Here is a 22,693-nt window from a genome sequence, read left to right on the forward strand (position 1 = left end):
CTTGGGGTTTTCCTTGATCCGACCCGCCAAGGACTTCTCATGTCCCCTCCTAGCTCTCCTCAGCCCCTTTTTCAGCTCATTCCTTGCTAACTTGTAACCCTCAATCGAGCCATCTGAACCTTGTTTCCTCATCCCTACATAAGCTTCCCTCTTCCTTTTCACAAGACATTCCACCTCTTTTGTGAACCACGGTTCCCTCACTCGGCCATTTCCTCCCTGCCTGACAGGGACATACCTATCAAGGACACCCAGTATTTGTTCCTTGAAAAAGTTCCACTTTTCATCAGTGCCTTTCCCTGACAGTTTCTGTTCCCATCTTATGCCCCCTAATTCTTGCCTAATCGCATCATAATTACCTCTCCACCAATTGTAAGCCTTGCCCTGCCGTCCGGCCCTATCCCTCTCCATTGCAATAACAAAAGACACAGAATTGTGGTCACTATCTCCAAAGTTCTCTCCCACAACCAAATCTAACACTTGGCCCGGTTCATTTCCCAGTACCAAATCCAATGTGGCCTCACCCCTTGTCGGCCTATATTGTGTCAGGAAACCCTCCTGCACACACTGCACAAAAAGTGCCCCATCCAAACTATTCGACCTACAAAGGTTCCAATCAATATTTGGAAAGTTAAAGTCCCCCATGACAACTACCCTGTGACCCCCACACATATCCATAATCTGCTTAGCAATTTCTTCCTCCACATCTCTATTACTATTTGGGGGCCTATAGTAAACTCCTAACAACGTGACCTCTATAAGATCACCCCTCAGCCTCCTACGTTCATGGGAAAAAAGTCCCAGTCTATCCAGCCTCTCCTTATAATTCAAACCATCAAGTCCTGGTAGCATCCTAGTAAATCTTTTCTGCACTCTTTCTAGTTTAATAATATCCTTTCTCTAATAGGGTGACCAGAATTGCACACAGTATTCCAAGTGTGGCCTTACCAATGTCTTGTACAACTTCAACAAGACGTCCCAACTCCTGATGAGTTTTTTTATCTTTTTCTAAAATGCATTCAAAGAACAAAGAAAATTACAGCACAGGAACAGGCCCTTCGGCCCTCCTAGCCTGCACCGACCATGCTGCCCGACTGAACTCAAACCCCCGACCCTTCCGGGGACCATATCCCTCTATTCCCATCTGATTCATGTACTTGTCAAGACGCCCCTTAAAAGCCAGTACTGTATCCACTTCCACTACCTCCTCCGGCAGCGAGTTCCAGGCACCCACCACTCACTGTGTAAAAAATCTGCCTCGTACATCTCCTTTAAACCTTGCCCCTCGCACCTTAAACCTCTGCCCCCTAGTAATTGACTCTTCCACCTGGGAAAAAGCTTCTGACTATCCACTCTGTCCATGCCTCTCATAATCTTGTAGACTTCTATCAGGTCTCCCCTCAACCTCCGTCGCTCCAGTGAGAACAAACCAAGTTTCTCCAACCTTGCCTCATAGCTAATGCCCTCCATACCGGGCAACATCCTGGTAAATCTTTTCTGTAACCCTCTCCAAAGCCTCCACATCCTTCTGGTAGTGTAGCGACCAGAATTGAACACTATATTCCAAGTGCGGCCGAAATAAGGTTCTATAAAGCTGCAACATGACTTGCCAATTTTTAAACTCAATGCCCCAGCCGATGAAGGCAAGCATGCCGTATGCCTTCTTGACTACCTTCTCCACCTGCATTGCCACTTTCAGTGACCTGTGTACCTGTACACCCAGATCCCTTTGCCTATCAATACTCTTAAGGGTTCTGCCATTTACTGTAGATTTCCTATCTGTATTAGACCTTCAAAAATGCATTACCTCACATTTGTCCAGATTAAACTCCATCTGCCATCTCTCCGCCCAAGTATCCAACTGATCTATATCCTGCTGTATCCTCTGATGGTCCTCATCACTATCCGCAAATACACCAACCTTTGGGTCGTCCGCAAACTTACTAATCAATACACTTACATTTTCCTTCAAATCATTTATATATATTACAAACAGCAAAAGTCCCAGCACTGATCCCTGAGGAACACCACTTGTCACAGCCCCCCATTCAGAAACGCACCCTTCCACTGCTACCCTCTGTCTTCTTTGACCGAGCCAGTTTTGTATCCACCTTGCCAGCTCACCTCTGATCCCATGCAACTTCACCTTCTGCACCAGTCTGCCATGAGGGACCTTGTCAAAGACCTTACTGAAGTCCATGTAGACAACATCCACTGCCCTACCCTCATCAATCATCTTCGTCACTTCCTCGAAAAACTCGATCAAGTTCGTGAGACACGACCTCCCCTTCACAAAACCATGTTGCCTCTCACTAATACGTTCACTTATTTCCAAGTGGGAATAAATCCTGTCTCGAAGAATCCTCTCCAATAATTTCCCTACCGCTGATGTAAGGCTCACCGGCCTGTAATTACCTGGATTATTCTTGCTACCCTTCTTAAACAAAGGAACAACATTGGCTATTCTCCAATCCTGTATTCAATATTCTGACCAATGAAACCAAGCATGCCGAATGTCTTCTTCACCACTCTGTCCATCTGTGACTCCACTTTCAAGGAGCTATGAACATGTATCCCTAGATCTCTTTGTTTTGTAACTCTTCCCAACGCCCTACCATTAACTGAGTAAGTCCTGCCCTGGTTCGATCGACCAAAATTTATCTAAATTAAACTCCATCTGCCATTCATCGGCCCACTGACCCAACTGATCAAGATCCCGTTGCAATCCGAGATAATCTTCTTCACTGTCCACTATGCCACCAATCTTGGTGTCATCTGCAAACTTACTAACCATACCTCCTATATTCTCACCCAAATCATTAATATAAATGACAAATAACAGTGGGCCCAGCACTGATCCCTGAGGCACACCGCTGGTCACAGGCCTCCAGTTTGAAAAACAATCCTCTACAACCACCCTCTGCCTTCTGTCGTCAAGCCAATTTTGTACCAATTGGCTGCCTCGCCCTGGATCCCGAGAGATTTAACTTTATGTAACAACCTACCGTGCGGTTCCTTGTCAGAGGCCTTGCTAAAGTCCATGTAGACAACATCAACTGCACTGCCCTCATCTACCTTCTTGGTTGCCCCTTCAAAAAACTCAATCAAATTTGTGAGACATGATTTTCCACTCACAAAGCCATGCTGACTGTCCCTAATCAGTCCTTGTGTCTCTAAATGCCTGTAGATCCTGTCTCTCAAAATACCTTCCAACAATTTACCCACCACAGATGTGAGGCTCACTAGCCTGTAGTTCCCAGGCTTTTCCCTGCAGCCCTTTTTAAACAAAGGCACAACATTTGCCACCCTCCAATCTTCAGGGACCTCACCCGTGACTATTGATGATTCAAATATCTCGGCTAGGGGACCCGCAATTTCCTCCCTAGCCTCCCACAATGCCCTGGGATATACCTCATCAGGTCCCGGGGATTTATCTACCTTGATGCGCTTTAAGACTTCCAGCACCTCCTTCTCTGTAATATGTACACTCCTCAAGACATCACTATTTATTTCCCCAAGTTCCCTAACATCCATGCTTTTCTCAACAGTAAATACTGATGAGAAATATTCATTTAGGATCTCACCCATCTCTTATGGATCCGCGCATAGTTGATCCTTAAGAGGCCCTACTCTCTCCCTAGTTATTCTTTTGCCCTTTATGTATTTGTAGAAGCTCTTTGGATTCTCCTTTGCCTTATCTGCCAAAACAATCTCGTGTCCCCTTTTGGCCTCCTGATTTCTCTCTTAACTCTAGTCCTACACCACCGATACTCTTCAAGAGATGCACTTGATCCCAGCTGCCTATGCACGTCATGTGCCTCCTTCTTCTTCTTGACCAGGGCCTCAATATCCCAAGTCATCCAGGGTTCCCGACTTCTGCCAGCCTTGCCCTTCACTCTAAGAGGAATGTGCTTACCCTGAATCCTGGTTAACACACTTTTGAAAACCTGCCACTTACCAGACGACCCTTTGCCTTCCCACAGACTCCCCCAATTAACTTTTGAAAGTTCCTGCCTGATACCATCAAAATTGGCCTTGCCCCAATTTAGAATTTTAACTTTTGGGCCAGACCTATCATTCTCCATAGCTATCTTAAAACTAATAGAATTATGGTCACTGGTCCCAAAGTGATCCCTCACTAACACTTCTGTCACCTGCCCTTCCTTCTTTCCCAAGAGGTGGTCAAGTTTTGCCCCCTCTCTAGTCGGGTCATCCACATTCCTCCTGAATACACTCAACAAATTTCTCTCCATCCAACCCTCTAATACTATGGCTGTCCCAGTCAATGTTGGAAAAGTTAAAATCTCTATTACCACCCTATTTTTCTTGGAGCTATCTGTAATCTCCTTACATATATGCTCCTCAATTTCCCGCCGACTATTTGGGGGCCTATAGTGCAATCCTATCCAAGTGATTTCCCCCTTCCTATTTCTCAGTTCTACCCATATAGACTCAGTGGCTGAACCCTCGGATATATCCCCTCTCAGTACGGCCGTGATGCTTTCCCTAATCAAAAGTGCAACTCCCCCTCCTCTCTTACCTCCTGTTCTATCTTTCCTATAGCATCTGTACCCTGGAACATTGAGCTGAGAGGGGAACTATATTGGGAGGATTAATGAGCAGACAGAGCGATTCCCTGGGTGAGGAATATGGTTCTGCTATCACTGACTCTGCCGTTTCTTCAGGTGTGGGGTTAAACAGACACTTGACACAAGGTCTCCCCCACTGCCCCCTGTTTCACCCACAAAAAACAGTGACATTGAGTGACTGCTGGGCAGGGCAGATTGCAGCAAACCCTTCACCCCAGACAAGCTGCAACAATGGCAGCCTGTAACCAGCTTCTCATACATACCTGCTCATCATCTCCATAGCCAGAGTAACACGCAGTGGTGAAATACTGCAGCAGATCCACACTCTCATCCTCATAATCCCCATTCAGACCACCCTTCAGGATTGCCTCTCGATGGCTGTCGTACCTGTACACCGAAAGCACAGTAAGAGACCGCACCAAGGCGTGGCCAGAGGCAGCGCTGACGCACACCCCCGCGGTGACGCCCTCAGCGCCGACGCACACCCCCGCGGTGACGCCCTCAGCGCCGACGCACACCCCCGCGGTGACGCCCTCAGCGCCGACGCACACCCCCGCGGTGACGCCCTCAGCGCCGACGCACACCCCCGCGGTGACGCCCTCAGCGCCGACGCACACCCCCGCGGTGACGCCCTCAGCGCCGACGCACACCCCCGCGGTGACGCCCTCAGCGCCGACGCACACCCCCGCGGTGACGCCCTCAGCGCCGACGCACACCCCCGCGGTGACGCCCTCAGCGCCGACGCACACCCCCGCGGTGACGCCCTCAGCGCCGACGCACACCCCCGCGGTGACGCCCTCAGCGCAGACGTGGCCCCGCGGCAACGCCCACAGCGCAGACGTGGCCCCGCGGCAACGCCCACAGCACCGATGCGCCCCCACGGCACCAATGTGCCCCCGTGGCACCAACAGGCTCCCCCATGGCGACACCCACAGCACCGACAGGCGCCCCCGCGGCTACACCAGCAAGAGTGACAGGCGCCCGTTGAGACGCCCGCAACACCGACACGCCCCCCCCGGGCGACGCCCGCAGCTCCAACGTCCAACACTGCGGCGGCACCCACAGTGGTGACTCGCACCCCCGCATCACCACCGTGGCGACGCCCGCAGCGCTTCTGCGCCGACGCGTGCCCCTATGGCAACGCGCAACCCACAACGCCAACGCGCCCCGGCGGTGACGCCCACAGCGCCGACGTGCGCCCCGTGGTGACGCTCGCAACGCCGACACGTGCCCACGGCGCCGAATCACGCCAATGCGCGCCCCTGTGGCTACACATGCCCCCGCGGCAACGCCCGCAGCACCGACACGCCCCCTCGGTGACTACGACACCCGCAGCTCCGAAGCACGCCCCTGCGCAGACGCCCGCAGCACCGACCGCGGTGACACCCACAGCACCTCTGCGTCAATGCGCACCCCCGCCCGCAGTGCCGGCATACGACCCGCGGTGATGCCCGCTGCGCCGACACGCCCCCACAGCGACGCCTGCGGCGCCAACGCACGTCTCCGCGGCGCCAATGCGCACCTCCACAGCATCGCCCACAGCACCTACCGCAGGGCCAATGCCTGCAGCAACGCCCACAACACCGTGGCGGTCACACGGCGACACCCGCAACAGCGACAAGTGCCCCCACGGCGAAACCCGCAGCGTCGATGCGCCCGCAGCAACAGCCGCAGCTCCGACAGGCTCCCACGGTGATTCCAGCAGCACCGACACACGCCCCCACAGCGTCGCCCGCGGCGCCAACGCACATCTCCGCGGCATCGCCCACAGCACCGTGGCGGCCCCAGCGGCGACACCTGCAGCACGGACAGGCGCCCTCGCGGCGAAACCCGCAGCGGTGATGCGCCCACAGCGACAGCCGCTGCACTGACGCACCCGCGGTGATACCCGCAGCACCGACACGCGCGCCCGCGGCGATGCCCGCAGCTGCGATGCCCACCCACCCGGCAACGCCCGCAGCGCCAACACGTGCCTCTGCGCCAATGTGCACCCCTGCCTGCAGTGTCGGTGTGTGACCCATGGTGATGCCCGCCATGCCGACACGCCCCCACGGCGGCGCCCACAATGCCAACGCATGCCTCCGTGGCGCCAATGAGCACCTCCGCAGCATCGCCCGCAACACCTACCCCGCAGGGCCCTCGCCTGCAGCAACGCCCACAGCACCGATGCGCCCCCGCGTCGTCACCCGTGGCAGCAAAGGTGGAAAAGCGGCAAGCACCCCCGCGGCGAATCCCGCAGCGCCGACCCGCTCCCGCGGCAATTCCCGCAGCGCTGACCCGCTCCCGCGGCGAATCCCGCAGCGCCGACCCGCTCCCGCGGCGATTCCCGCAGCGCCGACCCGCTCCCGCGGCGAATCCCGCCGCGACACCGACACGCTCCCGCCGCGAGACATTGTGTTGCGATCCTTCATGCCTCACCATGCTTTCTCCTGAGGGTCACTCAGTACATCGTAAGCTGCCTGGATCAGTTTAAATCTTTCAGCTGCCTCCTCTGGATTTTCCAAATTCTTATCTGGGAAGAGTTGATGTTTCAGATTATCACAGATATTCATCATCCCTCTTCATTCAGAATCCCAGCACAGTGTGGGGAGCAGTAACCCCCACTGACCCCCAGCACAGTGCGGGGAGCAGTAACCCCCACTGACCCCCAGCACAGTGCGGGGAGCAGTAACCCCCACTGACCCCCAGCACAGTGCGGGGAGCAGTAACCCCCACCGACCCCATGACCCCCAGCACAGTGCGGGGAGCAGTAACATAGAACATAGAACATAGAACATTACAGCGCAGAACAGGCCCTTCGGCCCACGATGTTGCACCGACCAGTTAAAAAAAAAACTGTGACCCTCCAACCTAAACCAATTTCTTTTCGTCCATGAACCTATCTACGGATCTCTTAAACGCCCCCAAACTAGGCGCATTTACTACTGATGCTGGCAGGGCATTCCAATCCCTCACCACCCTCTGGGTAAAGAACCTACCCCTGACATCGGTTCTATAACTACCCCCCCTCAATTTAAAGCCATGCCCCCTCGTGCTGGATTTCTCCATCAGAGGAAAAAGGCTATCACTATCCACCCTATCTAAACCTCTAATCATCCCCTGTAATGTGGGGACCAGAACTGCACACAGTACTCCAAGTGCGGCCGCACCAGAGTTGTGTACAGTTGCAACATAACGCTACGACTCCTAAATTCAATCCCCCTACCAATAAACGCCAAGACACCATATGCCTTCTTAACAACCTTATCTACTTGATTCCCAACTTTCAGGGATCTATGCACACATACACCTAGATCCCTCTGCTCCTCCACACTATTCAAAGTCCTCCCGTTAGCCCTATACTCAACACATCTGTTATTCCTACCAAAGTGAATTACCTCACACTTCTCCGCATTAAACTCCATCCGCCACCTCTCGGCCCAACTTTGCAACCTGTCTAAGTCTTCCTGCAAACTACGACACCCTTCCTCACTGTCTACCACACCACCGACTTTGGTGTCATCAGCAAATTTGCTAATCCACCCAACTATACCCTCATCCAGATCATTAATAAATATTACAAACAGCAGTGGCCCCAAAACAGATCCCTGAGGTACACCACTTGTAACCGCACTCCATGATGAATATTTACTATCAACCACCACCCTCTGTTTCCTATCCGCTAGCCAATTCCTGATCCAATTTCCTAGATCACCCCCAATCCCATACATCTGCATTTTCTGCAGAAGCCTACCATGGTGAACCTTATCAAACGCCTTACTAAAATCCATATATACCACGTCCACTGCCTTGCCCCCATCCACCTCCTTGGTCACTTTCTCAAAAAACTCAATAAGGTTAGTAAGGCACGACCTACCTGCCACAAAACCATGCTGACTATCACCTATCAATTCATTACTCTCCAAATAACTATAAATCCTATCCCTTATAATTTTTTCCAACATCTTGCCGACAACAGAAGTGAGACTCACCGGTCTATAATTCCCGGGGAAGTCTCTGTTCCCCTTCTTAAACAATGGGACAACATTCGCTAACCTCCAATCTTCTGGTACTATACCAGAGGCCAACGACGACCTGAAGATCAGAGCCAGAGGCTCTGCAATCACTTCTCTTGCCTCCCAGAGAATCCTTGGATAAATCCCATCCGGACCAGGGGATTTATCTATTTTCAGACCCTCCAGAATATCCTGCACATCCTCCTTATCAACTGTAATACTGTCTATTCTACTCCCTTGCAACCCAGTGTCCTCCTCAGCTATATTCATGTCCCCTTGCGTGAACACCGAAGAGAAATATTGGTTCAATGCTTCACCAATCTCCTCCGGTTCCACACATAACTTCCCTCTGCCATCTATAACTGGCCCTAAACTTGCCCTAACCAACCTTCTGTTCTTGACATACCTATAGAACGCCTTAGGATTCTCTTTAACCCTATCCGCCAAAGTCTTCTCATGTCCCCTTTTAGCCCTTCTAAGCTCGCTCTTCAACTCCCTCTTAGCCAATCTAAAGCTTTCTAGTGCACTACCCGAGTGCTCACGTCTCATCCGAACATAAGCCTCCTTTTTCTTTTTAACCAACAAAGAAACTTTTTTGGTGCACCACGGTTCCCTAGCCCTACCAATTCCTCCTTGCCTGACAGGGACATACCTATCACAGACTCGCAGTAGCTGCTCCTTGAAAAAACTCCACATGTCGGACGTTCCCAGTCCCTGTAATCTCCTAGTCCAACCTATGTTTCCTAATTCTCTCCTAATAGCCTCATAATTACCCTTCCCCCAGCTAAAACCACTGGCCCGAGGTTCATGCCTATCCCTTTCCATCACTAAGGTGAACGTAACCGAATTGTGGTCACTATCACCAAAATGCACACCAACTTCCAAGTCAAGCACCTGGTCTGGCTCATTTCCCAGCACCAGATCCAATATAGCCTCACCTCTAGTTGGCCTGTCTACATACTGAGTCAAAAAACCTTCCTGCACGCTTTGAACAAAAACTGACCCCTCTAACGAGCTAGAGCTATAACAATTCCAGTCAATATTAGTCAAGTTAAAATCCCCCATAACAATTGCCCTATTACTTTCACTCCTAAGCAGGATTGACTCCGCAATCCTTTCCTCAACCTCTCTAGAACTTTTAGGAGGTCTATAAAAGACTCCCAACAGGGTGACCTCTCCTCTCCTATTTCTAATCTCCGCCCATACTACCTCAACAGATAAGTCCTCATCAAACCTCCTCTCTGACACTGTGATACAATCTCTGACCAATAATGCTACCCCTCCCCCTCTTCTACCTCCTTCCCTACTTCGACTAAAACATTTGAACCCCGGGACCTGCAGCATCCATTCCTGCCCCTGCTCTATCCATGTCTCTGAAATAGCCACAACATCGAAGTCCCAGGTACTGATCCACGCTGCAAGTTCACCCACTTTATTGCGAATACTCCTGGCATTGAAGTATACACATTTCAAACCCTGCTCCACCCCACCTCTGCAATGCCGTGCATTGCAGTCCCCATCCATGCATCCCTCACTTTCAGCCCCACTACTCAGGATCCCTCCCCCCCCCCGAATCAGTTTAAACCTCCCTGCATGGCCTTAGCAAATTTACCCCCCAGGATATTGGTCCCCTTCTGATTAAGGTGTAGACCATCCTTCTCATAGAGGTCACACCTTCCCCAGTACGAGCCCCAATTGCTTAAGTACCTGAACCCCTCCCTCCTGCACCATCCCCTCAGCCATGAATTCAAACCTTCCCTCTCCCTATTCCTCTCTAAACTATCCCGTGGTACAGACAAGAGTCCAGAGATAACCACTCTGTCAGTCTTGGCCTTTAGTTTCCACCCCAACTCCATAAATCCCTGCCTAATATCCCCTTCCCCTATCCTCCCTATGTCGTGTGTCCCCACATGTACAATAACTTGTGGTTTATCTCCCTCCCCCCTAAGAGTCCTGAATACCCTGTCAGACACATCCCGGACCCCAGCCCCTGGTAGGCAACACACCAACCCTGAGTCCCTACCTTTAGTTCCGACCCTCCTATCTGTCCCCTTAATTGTGGAGTCTCCAATCACAAGGCCCAGTCTTTTACAGCCCCTAACCACCTGAGCTTTCTCACTCGGCTCACCCCCAGAGATCTGCTCTCTATGCTCAGTTGATTCCTCCTCAACTGTAGCCTCCAGCACCGAAAACCTATTATGGAGGGGAACCGCCCCAGGGGATTGTCTTCCCGATTGCTTCTTACCCCTCCTCCTGGCATTGACCCAAGCCTCATTTCTAGGAGTTACTATTTCTCTATAACTCTTATCAACTTCCACCTCCGCCTCCCGAATTATGCGGAGTTCCTCTACCTCCCCCTCCAGCTCCTTTACACGCTCCTCCAGAAGCTGCAATCTAATGCACTTCTTACAACTAAAATCTCCTGAAACACTACTGGATTTCCTCACCACATACATCCCACAGGAGATGCAGCATACTGCCTGAACTGCCATCCCTGAAGCCATTACCAGCAAGAAAGAAAGAAAACAAAAAACTTCCCCACACTTATAATTAGGTTAGAGGAGGATGGAAGGGTGGGATCCTCTACCAGTGTAGAGGATCGGGTATCTCCTCTACACTGGTAGAGGAGACCCCACTGACCCCCAGCACAGTGCGGGGAGCAGTAACCCCCACTGACCCCCAGCACAGTGCGGGGAGCAGTAACCCCCACTGACCCCCAGCACAGTGCGGGGAGCAGTAACCCCCACTGACCCCCAGCACAGTGCGGGGAGCAGTAACCCCCACCGACCCCCAGCACAGTGTGGGGAGCAGTAACCCCCACCGACCCCCAGCACAGTGTGGGGAGCAGTAACCCCCACCGACCCCCAGCACAGTGCGGGGAGCAGTAACCCCCACCGACCCCCAGCACAGTGTGGGGAGCAGTAACCCCCACCGACCCCCAGCACAGTGCGGGGAGCAGTAACCCCCACCGACCCCCAGCACAGTGCGGGGAGCAGTAACCCCCACTGACCCCCAGCACAGTGCGGGGAGCAGTAACCCCCCCACCCTTCCTGGAGCCCAGCACAGTGCGGGGAGCAGTAACCCCCCCACCCTTCCTGGAGCCCAGCACAGTGCGGGGAGCAGTAACTCCCAGGGGCAGTGTCGTCGAGGTTTTGTCACAACTAGTAATCCAGAGACTCCCTCCTGCTACATCAGCTCCTCAGAAATGAGGTGGGCTGAGTGGATCGAGTGCGAGTGGGGAACATTTAGGAAATAGTGATCATTGTATCACGAGGTTTAGGCTGACTTTGGAAAAGGACAAAGGACAAAACTGTCACATAATTTGCCAACTTTTCTACTCGCTGCCCCGTCCAATGAAGGCTAGCGTGCCATATGTTTTCTTCAACACCTTTTCCACCTGAGCTGCCACTTTCAAGAACCTGTCCTCCCAGATCTCTCTGTGTGTCTGCGCTCCTGATTGTTCTGCCATTTATTTTATAGCTCCCACCTGAATTGGTTTTACCAAAATGTATCGCCTCACATTTGTCCGGATTAAATTCCATCTGTCATTCCTCCGCCCAATTTTCCAGCCTATCAATATCCTGCTGTATTCTCTGACAATGTTCATCACTATCCGCAACTCTACCAATTTCAGTATCATCCACAAACTTGCTATGTTTTCTTCCAAGTAATTTAAACATATATTACAAACAGCAGAGGTCCCAGCACTGATCCCTGCGGAACACCCCTAGTTACTGACCTCCAAATCAGAAAAACGCCCTTTCGCTGCTACCCTCTGTCTTCTATGGCCAACACAGTAAGAAGTTTAACAACACCAGGTTAAAGTCCAACAGGTTTATTTGGTAGCAAAAGCCACACAAGCTTTCGGAGCTCTAAGCCCCTTCTTCAGGTGAGTGGGAATTCTGTTCACAAACAGAGCTTATAAAGACACAGACTCAATTTACATGAATAATGGTTGGAATGCGAATACTTACAACTAATCAAGTCTTTAAGAAACAAAACAATGTGAGTGGAGAGAGCATCAAGACAGGCTAAAAAGATGTGTATTGTCTCCAGACAAGACAGCCAGTGAAACTCTGCAGGTCCACGCAACTGTGGGAGTTACAAATAGTGTGACATAAACCCAATATCCCGGTTGAGGCCGTCCTTGTGTGTGCGGAACTTGGCTATCAGTTTCTGCTCAGCAACTCTGCGCTGTCGTGTGTCGCGAAGGCCGCTTTGGAGAACGCTTACCCGAATATCAGAGGCCGAATGCCCGTGACCGCTGAAGTGCTCCCCAACAGGAAGAGAACAGTCTTGCCTGGTGATTGTCGAGCGGTGTTCATTCATCCGTTGTCGCAGCGTCTGCATAGTTTCCCCAATGTACCATGCCTCGGTACATCCTTTCTTGCAGCGTATCAGGTAGACAACGTTGGCCGAATTGCAAGAGTATGTACCGTGTACCTGGTGGATGGTGTTCTCACGTGAGATGATGGCATCCGTGTCGATGATCCGGCACGTCTTGCAGAGGTTGCTGTGGCAGGGTTGTGTGGTGTCATGGTCACTGTTCTCCTGAAGGCTGGGTAGTTTGCTGCGGACAATGATCTGTTTGAGGTTGTGCGGTTGTTTGAAGGCAAGAAGTGGGGGTGTGGGGATGGCCTTGGCGAGATGTTCGTCTTCATCAATGACATGTTGAAGGCTCCGGAGGAGATGCCGTAGCTTCTCCGCTCCGGGGAAGTACTGGACAACGAAGGGTACTCTGTCCACTGTGTCCCGTGTTTGTCTTCTGAGGAGGTCGGTGCGGTTTTTCGCTGTGGCGAAAGCTTGTGTGGCTTTTGCTACCAAATAAATCTGTTGGACTTTAACCTGGTGTTGTTAAACTTCTTACTGTGTTTACCCCAGTCCAACGCCGGCATCTCCACTTCTATGGCCAAGCCAGTTCTGAATCCGTCGAGCTAGTTCACCCCTGATCCCGCAAGATTTAATCTTTTGCGCCAGCCTGCCAGGAGGGACCTTGTCGAATGCTTTACTAAAGTCCATGTAGACAACATCCAAGGCCCTTCCCTCGTCAATCATTTTTGTCACCTCTTCAAAAAACTCAATTAAATTAGTGAGACATGACCTCCCTCGTACAAAACCATGCAGTCTGTTGCTAACAAGACCATTCAGTTCCAAATGTGTATAGATCCTATTCCTAAGAATCTTCTCCAACAGTTTCACTGTTCCTCTCCTCAAGCACTGTTCCCTTACAGCCGACTCCTGGAGTTATTATACTAGCGACGAGGTAAAAGGAAAGTTTTGGTAACCTTACTGATCAGATCCTGGTGAGCCTGTATCATTCAGTTTTTGTAATGCCATTTTTTGGGAAATTGGATCTATACGACCCGAGTATTGAGGACTGGCCACAATATGCTGAGAGAATGAGGCCCTTCCTTCAGGCAACAAAATAGCAGATAATCAGCAAAACGTCCCCCGGATGAGTGTGTGTGGGGCTGCAACATTCAGCATTATAAAATGTCTGCCGTATTCGGCAACACGGGTCCAAGACAAGTTAGTGGAAATGGTGGGAAATCATTACGATCCTAAACCTTCTGTGATCTTGCAATGGTTCAGATTCAATACAGCGACTGGATTTACAGGGGAACCAGTGAGGGAATTCCTGACTAACAAATCTGGTGGGTCATTGCGAGTATGGCCCAGCATTGCGGGAAGTGCTGAGAGACCGATTAGTATGCGGCATAAATGATCAAGCAACACAAAAAAGGTTTTTGACAGAACCAAACCTCGATTTAAAAAGCCATCATGCGGGCTTTAGCTCGGGAGAAATGAGGAGGGAGGGTGTCCGGGAACTGCAAGGAGCGAGAGATAACAAAAACAGAAACTGCTGGAAAATCTCAGCAGCTCTGACAGCATCTGTGGAGAGAAAATAGAGCCGGTGTTTCAGTTCAAAATGTTAGCTCTCTTTCTCTCTCCACAGACGCTGTCAGACCTGCTGAGATTTTCCAGCATTTTCTGTTTTTGTTTCAGATTCCAGCATCCGCAGTATTTTGTCTTTATCTCTCGGTAGTAATGTCCTTAGGTTCGGGCGAACCTGCTGCAGACTCGGGATGCCAGTTGAACATACTCGTGATCCCCAGCCTTGGGTGAGGGAAAACAAGCAAGCAAGGAAACCCGGAATTCCCGGGACCGGATGTGAGGGAATGATGCAGTTCAGGGTGCGGCAGCACAATAGCGCTGTGTAGGCAGCCAGGGAGCCCACCCCAAGCAAGGTGACCGAAACACACAGAGCGCACAGCGACCCTATCAAAGGGCGACACCACCCCAAAACAGAACCTATCAGATAATCAGGCTGAAGAGAAGGATCAAGCACAATTAAATTGTCACCACATCGAAGGGGGCCCCGATACAGCTCCGGGTGAATTGGACACCCAATGACCAGGGAGGTGGACACGGGAGCTGCAGTAACATTGCGGGGAGTGAGAATTTCAAAGATTATGATTGGGTTTCTCTTCACTCCAGTTGAGGGACACTAAGGCAAGATTGGCAATTTATACAGGAGAGCCATTACAAGTAATCGGAACCACTGTAACCCCAGTCACACACGGGCAGCAAACAGTCCGGCTCCTGTTGATATTGGTACAAGGACCAGGGCCCAGCCTTTTGGGAAGCAACTGGATTGGCAGCAAATTTTCAAAATGGGCAGAAAACTTATCTGAGGGAATAGGAAAGCACCCAGAGGTTTTCCAGACAGGCCTTGGAAAAATAAAAGGGGTCAAGGCAAACATTTCCATAGACACAGATGCTCAACCGGGATTTTTTAAGGCTAGACCAGTTCCATACGCGCTATGAGTGAACATGGAGACCAAACTGAAGCGATTAGAAGAGCTGGGGATAATTCGACCCGTGTAATTTTCTGAGTGGGCCACACCGGTAGTCCCGGTGTTAAAGCCCGACAACACAATCTGCCTCCGTGATTATAAAATGACGATGAACAGAGCGTCTCGCTTGGAGAAATATCCAGTGCCACAAATAGACAACCTCGATGCAAAGCTATCCGGAGGCCAGATAGTCACACAGCTGGATGTGAGTCACGCGCACCTCCCGTTAGAACGAGAAGAGTCATCAAGAAAGTACCTGACGGTAAACAGGCACAAGGGTTTGTACGAATTCACCCGCCTACCCTTTCAGGTATCTGCAGCATGTGCCGTTTTCCAGAGAGTAATGGAAGGAATATAGCAGCGAATACCCAGAGTAGCAGTTTACTGAGACAATGTTCAAAACACAGGAGCCAGTCAAGGAACACCATGAAAATTTAGAGGAAGACTTGCAACAGTTTTCAGAAGTCGGGGTCAGACTAAAAACAGAGAAATGCATTTTCCAAACAGCTGAGGTAACGAACCTCGGATATGGGGTTGACAAAGACGGCCTCCACCCAGTCGAGGAACTGGTAAGAGCCACAGGAAAGCTCCAACACTAAGCAATACAACGGAATTAAAATCGTTTCTTGGCCTCGTAAATTATGATGGAAATTTAATTCCAAACTTGGCAATCTTACTGGCACCCCTACCTCTGGTAGAATTGAATTAAATTGTCACATGTATGTCTTGTGACAGGAATGGCTTGTTGAAGTTGTACAAGACATTGGTCAGGCCACACTTGGAATACTGTGTGTAATTCTAGTCACCCTATTATAGAAAGGATATTATTAAACTAGAAAGAGTGCAGAAAAGATTTACTAGGATGCTACTGGAACTTGATGGTTTGAGTTATAAGGAGAGGCGGGATAGACTGGGACTTTTTTCTCTGGAGCGTAGGAGGCTGAGGGGTGACCTTATAGAGGTCTATAAAATAATGAGGGGCACAGATCAGCTAGATAGTCAATATCTTTTCCCAAAGGTAGGGGAGTCTAAAACTAGAGGGCATAGGTTTAAGGTGCGAGGGGAGAGATACAAAAGTGTCCAGAGGGGCAATTTTTTCACACAGAGGGTGGTGAGTGTCTGGAACAAGCTGCCAGAGGTAGGAGTAGAGGCGGGTACAATTTTATCTTTTAAAAAGCATTTAGACAGTTACATGGGTATAGAGGGATATGGGCCAAATGCGGGCAATTGGGATTAGCTTAGGGGTTTTAAAAAAAAAGGGCGGCATGGACAAGTTGGGCTGAAGGGCCTGTTTCTATGCTGTAAACCTCTATGACTATGTATTGGCATACAGTGAAAAGTATTGTTTCCTGCGCCTGTACAAAGCATACCGCTCATAGAGAACATAGGGGAGAAGGAAAGGCGAGGGTGCAGAATATAATGTTACAGTTACCAATATAGGGTGTTGAGAACCCAAATGTGTGTTAGGTCCATTCAAAAGTCTGATGGCAGCAGGGAAGCTGCTGCTCTAGAGTCGGTTGGTGCGTGTTTTCCCGACAGAAGGCGGAAGAGAGAATGTCCGTGGTGCATGGGGTCCTTGATTTTTTTAAAAATTCATTTGTGGGACATGGGCGTCGCTGGTTGGCCATCCCTAGTTGCCCTTGGAGGGCAGTTGAGAGCCAACCAACCACATTGCGATGGGTCTGGAGTCACGTGTAGGCCAGACCAGGTAAGGACGGCAGATTTCCTTCCCTAAAGGACATTAGTGAACCAGACGGGTTTTTCCCACAATCGACAATAATTTCATGGCCATCGGTTGATTCTTAATTCCAGATTTTTTTTAACTGAATTCAAATTCCACCATCTGCCATGGCGGGATTCGAATCCGGGTCCCGAGGACATTAGCTGAGTTCCTGGATTAGTCCTCTAGCGATAATAGCACTGGGCCATCGCCTCCCCAAATGAAATATGCTGGCTGCTGTTCCCAGGCAGCAGGAAGTGTAGACAGTTTCAATGGATTGGAGCTTGGTTTGAGTGATGGACTGGTCTATGTTCACAATCCTTTGTAGTTTCTTGCCGTCTTGGACAGAGCAGGAGCCATACCAAGCTGTGATACAACCAGAAAGAATGCTTTCTTTGGTGCATCTGTAAAAGCTGATGAGAGTTGTAGCGGACATGCCAAATTTCTTTAGCCTCCTGAGAAAGTAGAGGCTTTGGTGGGCTTTCTTAACAATAACATCGGCATGGAGGGAACAGGACAGGTTGTTGGTGATCTGGTCACCTAGAAACTTGAAGCTCTCGACCATTTCTACTTCATTGATGTAGACAGGAGCATGTTCTCCTTTACGCTTCCTGAAGTCGATGACAATCTCCTTCGTTTTGTTGACATTGAGGGAGAGATTATTGTTGCCACACCAGTTCACCAGATTCTCTATCTCATTCCTGTACTCTGTCTCGTCATTGTTTGAGATCCGACCCACTACGGTGGTGTCATCAGCAAACTTGAAAATCGAATTGGAGGGGAATTTGGCCACACAGTCATATCATAGAAACCATAGAAACCCTACAGTGCAGGAAGAGGCCATTCGGCCCATCGAGTCTGCACCGACCACAATCCCACCCAGGCTCTACCCCCATATCCCTACATATTTTACCCGCTAATCCGACACATCTCAGGACACTAAGGGGCAATTTTAGCATGGCCAATCAACCTAACCCGCACATCTTTGGATTGTGGGAGGAAACCGGAGCACCTGGAGGAAACCCACGCAGACACGAGGAGAATGTGCAAACTCCACACAGACAGTGACCCGAGCCGGGAATCGAACCCAGGTCCCTGGAGCTGTGAAGCAGCAGTGCTAACCACTGTGCTACCATGCCGCCCTCTGTGTAAAGGAGTATAATAGGGGGCTGAGAGCACAGCCTTGTGGGGCACCGGTGTTGAGGATGATCGTGGAGGAGGTGTTGTTGCCTATCCTTACTGATTGTGGTCTTTGGGTTAAAAAGTTCAGGATCCAGTCGTAAAGGGAGGCCCAGGCCATGAAGTCTGAAGATGAGTGTTTGGAATAATGGTGTTGAAGGCTGAGCTGTTGTCAATAAATAGGAGTCTGACATAGGTGTCCTTGTTATCTAAGTGTTCCAGGGTTGAGTGCAGGGCCAGGGAGATGGTGTCTGCTGTGGACCTGTTGCGGCGGTAGGTGAACTGTAGTGGATCCAGGTAGTCCGGGAGGCTGGAATTGATTCGTGCCATGACTAACCTTTCGAAGCACTTCATAATGATGGATATCAGAGCCACCGGCCGATAGTCATGAAGGCACGCTGCTTGGCTTTTCTTTGGTAGCAGGATGATGGTCGTCTTCTTGAAGCAGATAGGGACCTCAGATTGTTACAGAGTTATAGTCACAGTCATAGAGGTTTACAGCCCTTCAGCCCAACTTGTCCATGCCACCCTTTTATTTTAACAACTAAGCTAGTCCCAATTGCCCGCATTTGGCCCATATCCCTCGATAGCCATCTTACTCATGTAACTGTCTAAATAATTTTTAAAAGACAAAATTGTACCCGCCTCTACTACTACCTCTGGCAGCTTGTTCCAGACACTCACCACCCTCTGTGTGAAAAGATCGCCCCTCTGGACCCTTTATATCTCTCACCTTAAACCTATGCCCTCTAGTTTTAGACTCCCCTACCTTTGGGAAAAGATATTGACTATCCAGCTGATCTGTGCCCCTCATTATTTTATAGACCTCTATAAGATCACCCCTCAGCCGCCTACACCCCAGAGAAAAAAGTCCCAGTCTATTCAGCCTCTCCTTATAACTCAAACCATCAAGTCCCGGTAGCATCCGAGTAAATCTTTTCTGCACTCTTTCTAGTTTAATAATATCCTTTCTATAATAGGGTGACCAGAATTGTACACAGTATTCCAAGGGTGGCCTTACCAATGTCTTGTACAACTTCAACAAGACGTCCCAACTCCTGTATTCAATGTTCTGACCGATGAAACCAAGCATGCCGAATGCCTTCTTCACCACTCTGTCCACCTGTGACTCCACTTTCAAGGAGCTATGAACATGTACCCAGAGATCTCTTTGTTCTGTAACTCTCCCCAATGCCCTACCATTTAATGGTCCACTATGCCACCAATCTTGGTGTCATCTGCAAACTTACTAACCATGCCTCCTATATTCTCACCCAAATCATTAATATAAATGACAAATAACAGTGGGCCCAGCACTGATCCCTGAGGCACACCGCTGATCACAGGCCTCCAGTTTGAAAAACAACCCTCTACAACCACCCTCTGGCTTCTGTCAAGAAGTGGAGATGCCGGCGTTGGACTGGGGTAAACACAGTAAGAAGTTTAACAACACCAGGTTAAAGTCCAACAGGTTTATTTGGTAGCAAAAGCCACACAAGCTTTCGGAGCTCCAAGCCCCTTCTTCAGGTGAGTGGGAATTCTGTTCACAAACAGGGCATATAAAGACACAAACTCAATTTACTGAGTCTGTGTCTTTATATGCCCTGTTTGTGAACAAGATTTACAAGGATGTTGCCTGGATTGAGTGGCATGCCTTATGAGGATAGGCTGAGGGAGCTCGGTCTTTTCTCCTTGGAGAGACGTAGGATGAGAGGAGACCTAATAGAGGTATATAAGATGTTGAGAGGCATAGATTGGGTGGACTCTCAGAGGCTTTTTCCCAGGGTGGAAATGGCTGCTACGAGAGGACACAGGTTTAAGGTGCTGGGGGGTAGGTACAGGGGAAATGTTAGGGGGATGTTTTTCACACAGAGGGTGGTGGGCGAGTGGAATCGGCTGCCATCAGTGGTGGTGGAGGTAAACTCAATCGGGTCTTTTAAGAGACTCCTGGATGAGTACATGGGACTTAATAGGATGGAGGGATATAGGTAGGCCTAAAAGGTAGGGATATGTTCGGCACAACTTGTGGGGCCGAAGGGCCTGTTTTGTGCTGTAGTTTTCTATGTTTCTATGTTTAACCTGGTGTTGTTAAAACTTCTTTCTGTCAAGAAGCCAATTTTGTATCCATTTAGATACCTCACCCTGGATCCCCTGAGATTTAACCTTATGCAACAACCTACCATGCGGTACCTTGTCAAAGGCCTTGCTAAAGTCCATGTAGACAACATCAACTGCACTGCCCTCATCTACCTTCTTGGTTACCCCTTCAAAAAACTCAATCAAATTTGAGAGACATGATTTTCTACTCACAAAGCCATGCTGACTGTCCCTAATCAGTCCTTGCGTCTCTAAATGCCTGTAGATCATGGGGTCTCTGAGAATACTTTGTTGTAAAGAGAGATGAAGGTGTCTATGCAATACCCCCACCAGCTGATCCATGCAGGATCAGAGTGCTCATCCGGGCCAGTCGCTCTCCATGGGTTAAATTTGGAGGTTTATCTGCTGTGTGTGATGGTGCCTCAGAGGGGGACATGGAAAGATCTGCAGGAGGAGGCCTTTGTGAGGGTGAAGGTTCAACGAGAGCTGGATAATGTACCGACCCATTTCATCCCAGCAAGGCTGTGGGTGGTACTAAGGTTGTCTGTATGAACGGTCTGTTCTGTTGAGAGTTGCTGGGGGTGTTGATGAGGGAGGGGCTCGGAGAGAAACTGTCTGATTCTGCACAGGCCCACAGGGGAGAGGGGGCTTCAGACAGCAGCGGGGGACGCAGCCCCCCCTCCCCAGGGGCCGCGACCCCCCTCGCCCCTCCCCCCCCAGGGGCCACGACACCCCTCCCCGCTCCCCCCCAGGGGCCGCGACCCCCCTCCCCCCTCAGGGGCCGCGACCCCCCCTCCCCCCTCAGGGGCCGCAACCCCTCCCTCCCCCCATCAGGGGCCGCGACCCCCCCCCTCCCCCATCAGGGGCCGCGACCCCCCCCTCCCCCCATCAGGGGCCGCGACCCCCCCTCCCCCCTCAGGGGCCGCGACCCCTCCCTCCCCCCATCAGGGGCCGCGACCCCCCCCCTCCCCCATCAGGGGCCGCGACCCCCCCTCCCCCCATCAGGGGCCGCGACCCCCCCCTCCCCCATCAGGGGCCGCGACCCCCCCCTCCCCCATCAGGGGCCGCGACCCCCCCCTCCCCCATCAGGGGCCGCAACCCCCCCCTCCCCCATCAGGGGCCGCGACCCCCCCTCCCCCATCAGGGGCCGCGACCCCCCCCCTCCCCCATCAGGGGCCGCGACCCCCCCCTCCCCCATCAGGGGCCGCGACCCCCCCCTCCCCCATCAGGGGCCGCGACCCCCCCCTCCCCCATCAGGGGCTGCGACCCCCCCTCCCCCATCAGGGGCTGCGACCCCCCCCACTCCCACAGGGGCCGCGACCCCCCCCCACTCCCCCAGGGGCCGCGACCCCCCCCACTCCCCCAGCGGCCGCGACCCCCCCCACTCCCCCAGGGGCCGCGACCCCCCCCACTTCCCCTCCCCCTCCCCCTCCCCAGGGGCCACGGACCCCCACTCCCCCAGGGGCCGCAACCCCCCCACTCCCCCACCCCCTCCCCAGGGGCCACGAACCCCCCTCCCCCCCCAGGGGCCACGAACCCCCCTCCCCTCCCCTCCCCAGGGGCCGCGACCCCTCCCCCCTCTCACCCGGGTGCCATCTCCGTGCCAGTTTGCGGTAAGCGCGCTTCAGCTCCTCCTCAGTGACGCCTCTGGCGACCCCCAGCTCCTCATAGTGACACCGCATCGCCCAGCGGCCCAGGCCCGCGGCCTCCGCCCGCTCCGCTCCGCCTGGGCTGGGCTGGGCCCGCTCGGCTCCTCCCGACTCCCGACTCCCGGCTCCCGGCTCGGGCCCGCTCCGCTCCCGCTCCGCTGGGCCGCTGCTGTCCACTCGGCCCGGCGCGATGCTGCTGACCCAGGAGGCGGCACCCGCGCTCCCATTGGTTACATCCTGACCAATCAGTGACTCCCGCCCCTTTCTCACTCCCAATCAGCTCCCAGTGGGCGGGGGGGCGGGGACTCCCCCCCTCCCCCCTCCCCCTCACCCCCCTCCCCCCCCTCACCCCCCTCCCCCCCCTCACCCCCCTCCCCCCTCCCCCTCACCCCCCTCACCCCCCTCCCCCTCACCCCCCTCCCCCCCTCACCCCCCTCCCCCTCACCCCCCCTCACCCCCCTCACCCGCACCCCCCTCCCCCTCACCCCCCTCACCCTCACCCCCCTCCCCCCCCTCACCCCCCTCCCCCTCACCCCCCTCACCCTCATCCTCACCCCCCTCCCCCCCCCCCTCCCCACCCCCCTCACCTCCCCCTCACCCCCCTCACCCT

General features: G+C 52.1%; 1 protein-coding gene across 1 annotated transcript in view; it reads right to left on the reverse strand.

Moving 5' to 3' along the window:
• Positions 1-22,288, reverse strand: part of dnajc21 (DnaJ heat shock protein family (Hsp40) member C21) — a 69,367-nt gene extending 47,079 nt beyond the window's left edge. The window contains exons 1-3 of the mRNA XM_078206466.1: positions 22,020-22,288; positions 7,005-7,098; positions 4,850-4,973 (exon numbers count right to left, since the gene is read on the reverse strand). Of these exons, the coding sequence (XP_078062592.1) occupies positions 4,850-4,973; positions 7,005-7,098; positions 22,020-22,116 (315 nt within the window). The 5' untranslated portion in view covers positions 22,117-22,288. The remainder of the gene's footprint in view (positions 1-4,849; positions 4,974-7,004; positions 7,099-22,019) is intronic.
• Between the last annotated feature and the right edge of the window lie 405 nt (positions 22,289-22,693).

The sequence above is a fragment of the Mustelus asterias genome, unplaced genomic scaffold (genome assembly GCF_964213995.1).
Source record: "Mustelus asterias unplaced genomic scaffold, sMusAst1.hap1.1 HAP1_SCAFFOLD_1517, whole genome shotgun sequence".
Lineage (NCBI taxonomy): Eukaryota > Metazoa > Chordata > Chondrichthyes > Carcharhiniformes > Triakidae > Mustelus > Mustelus asterias.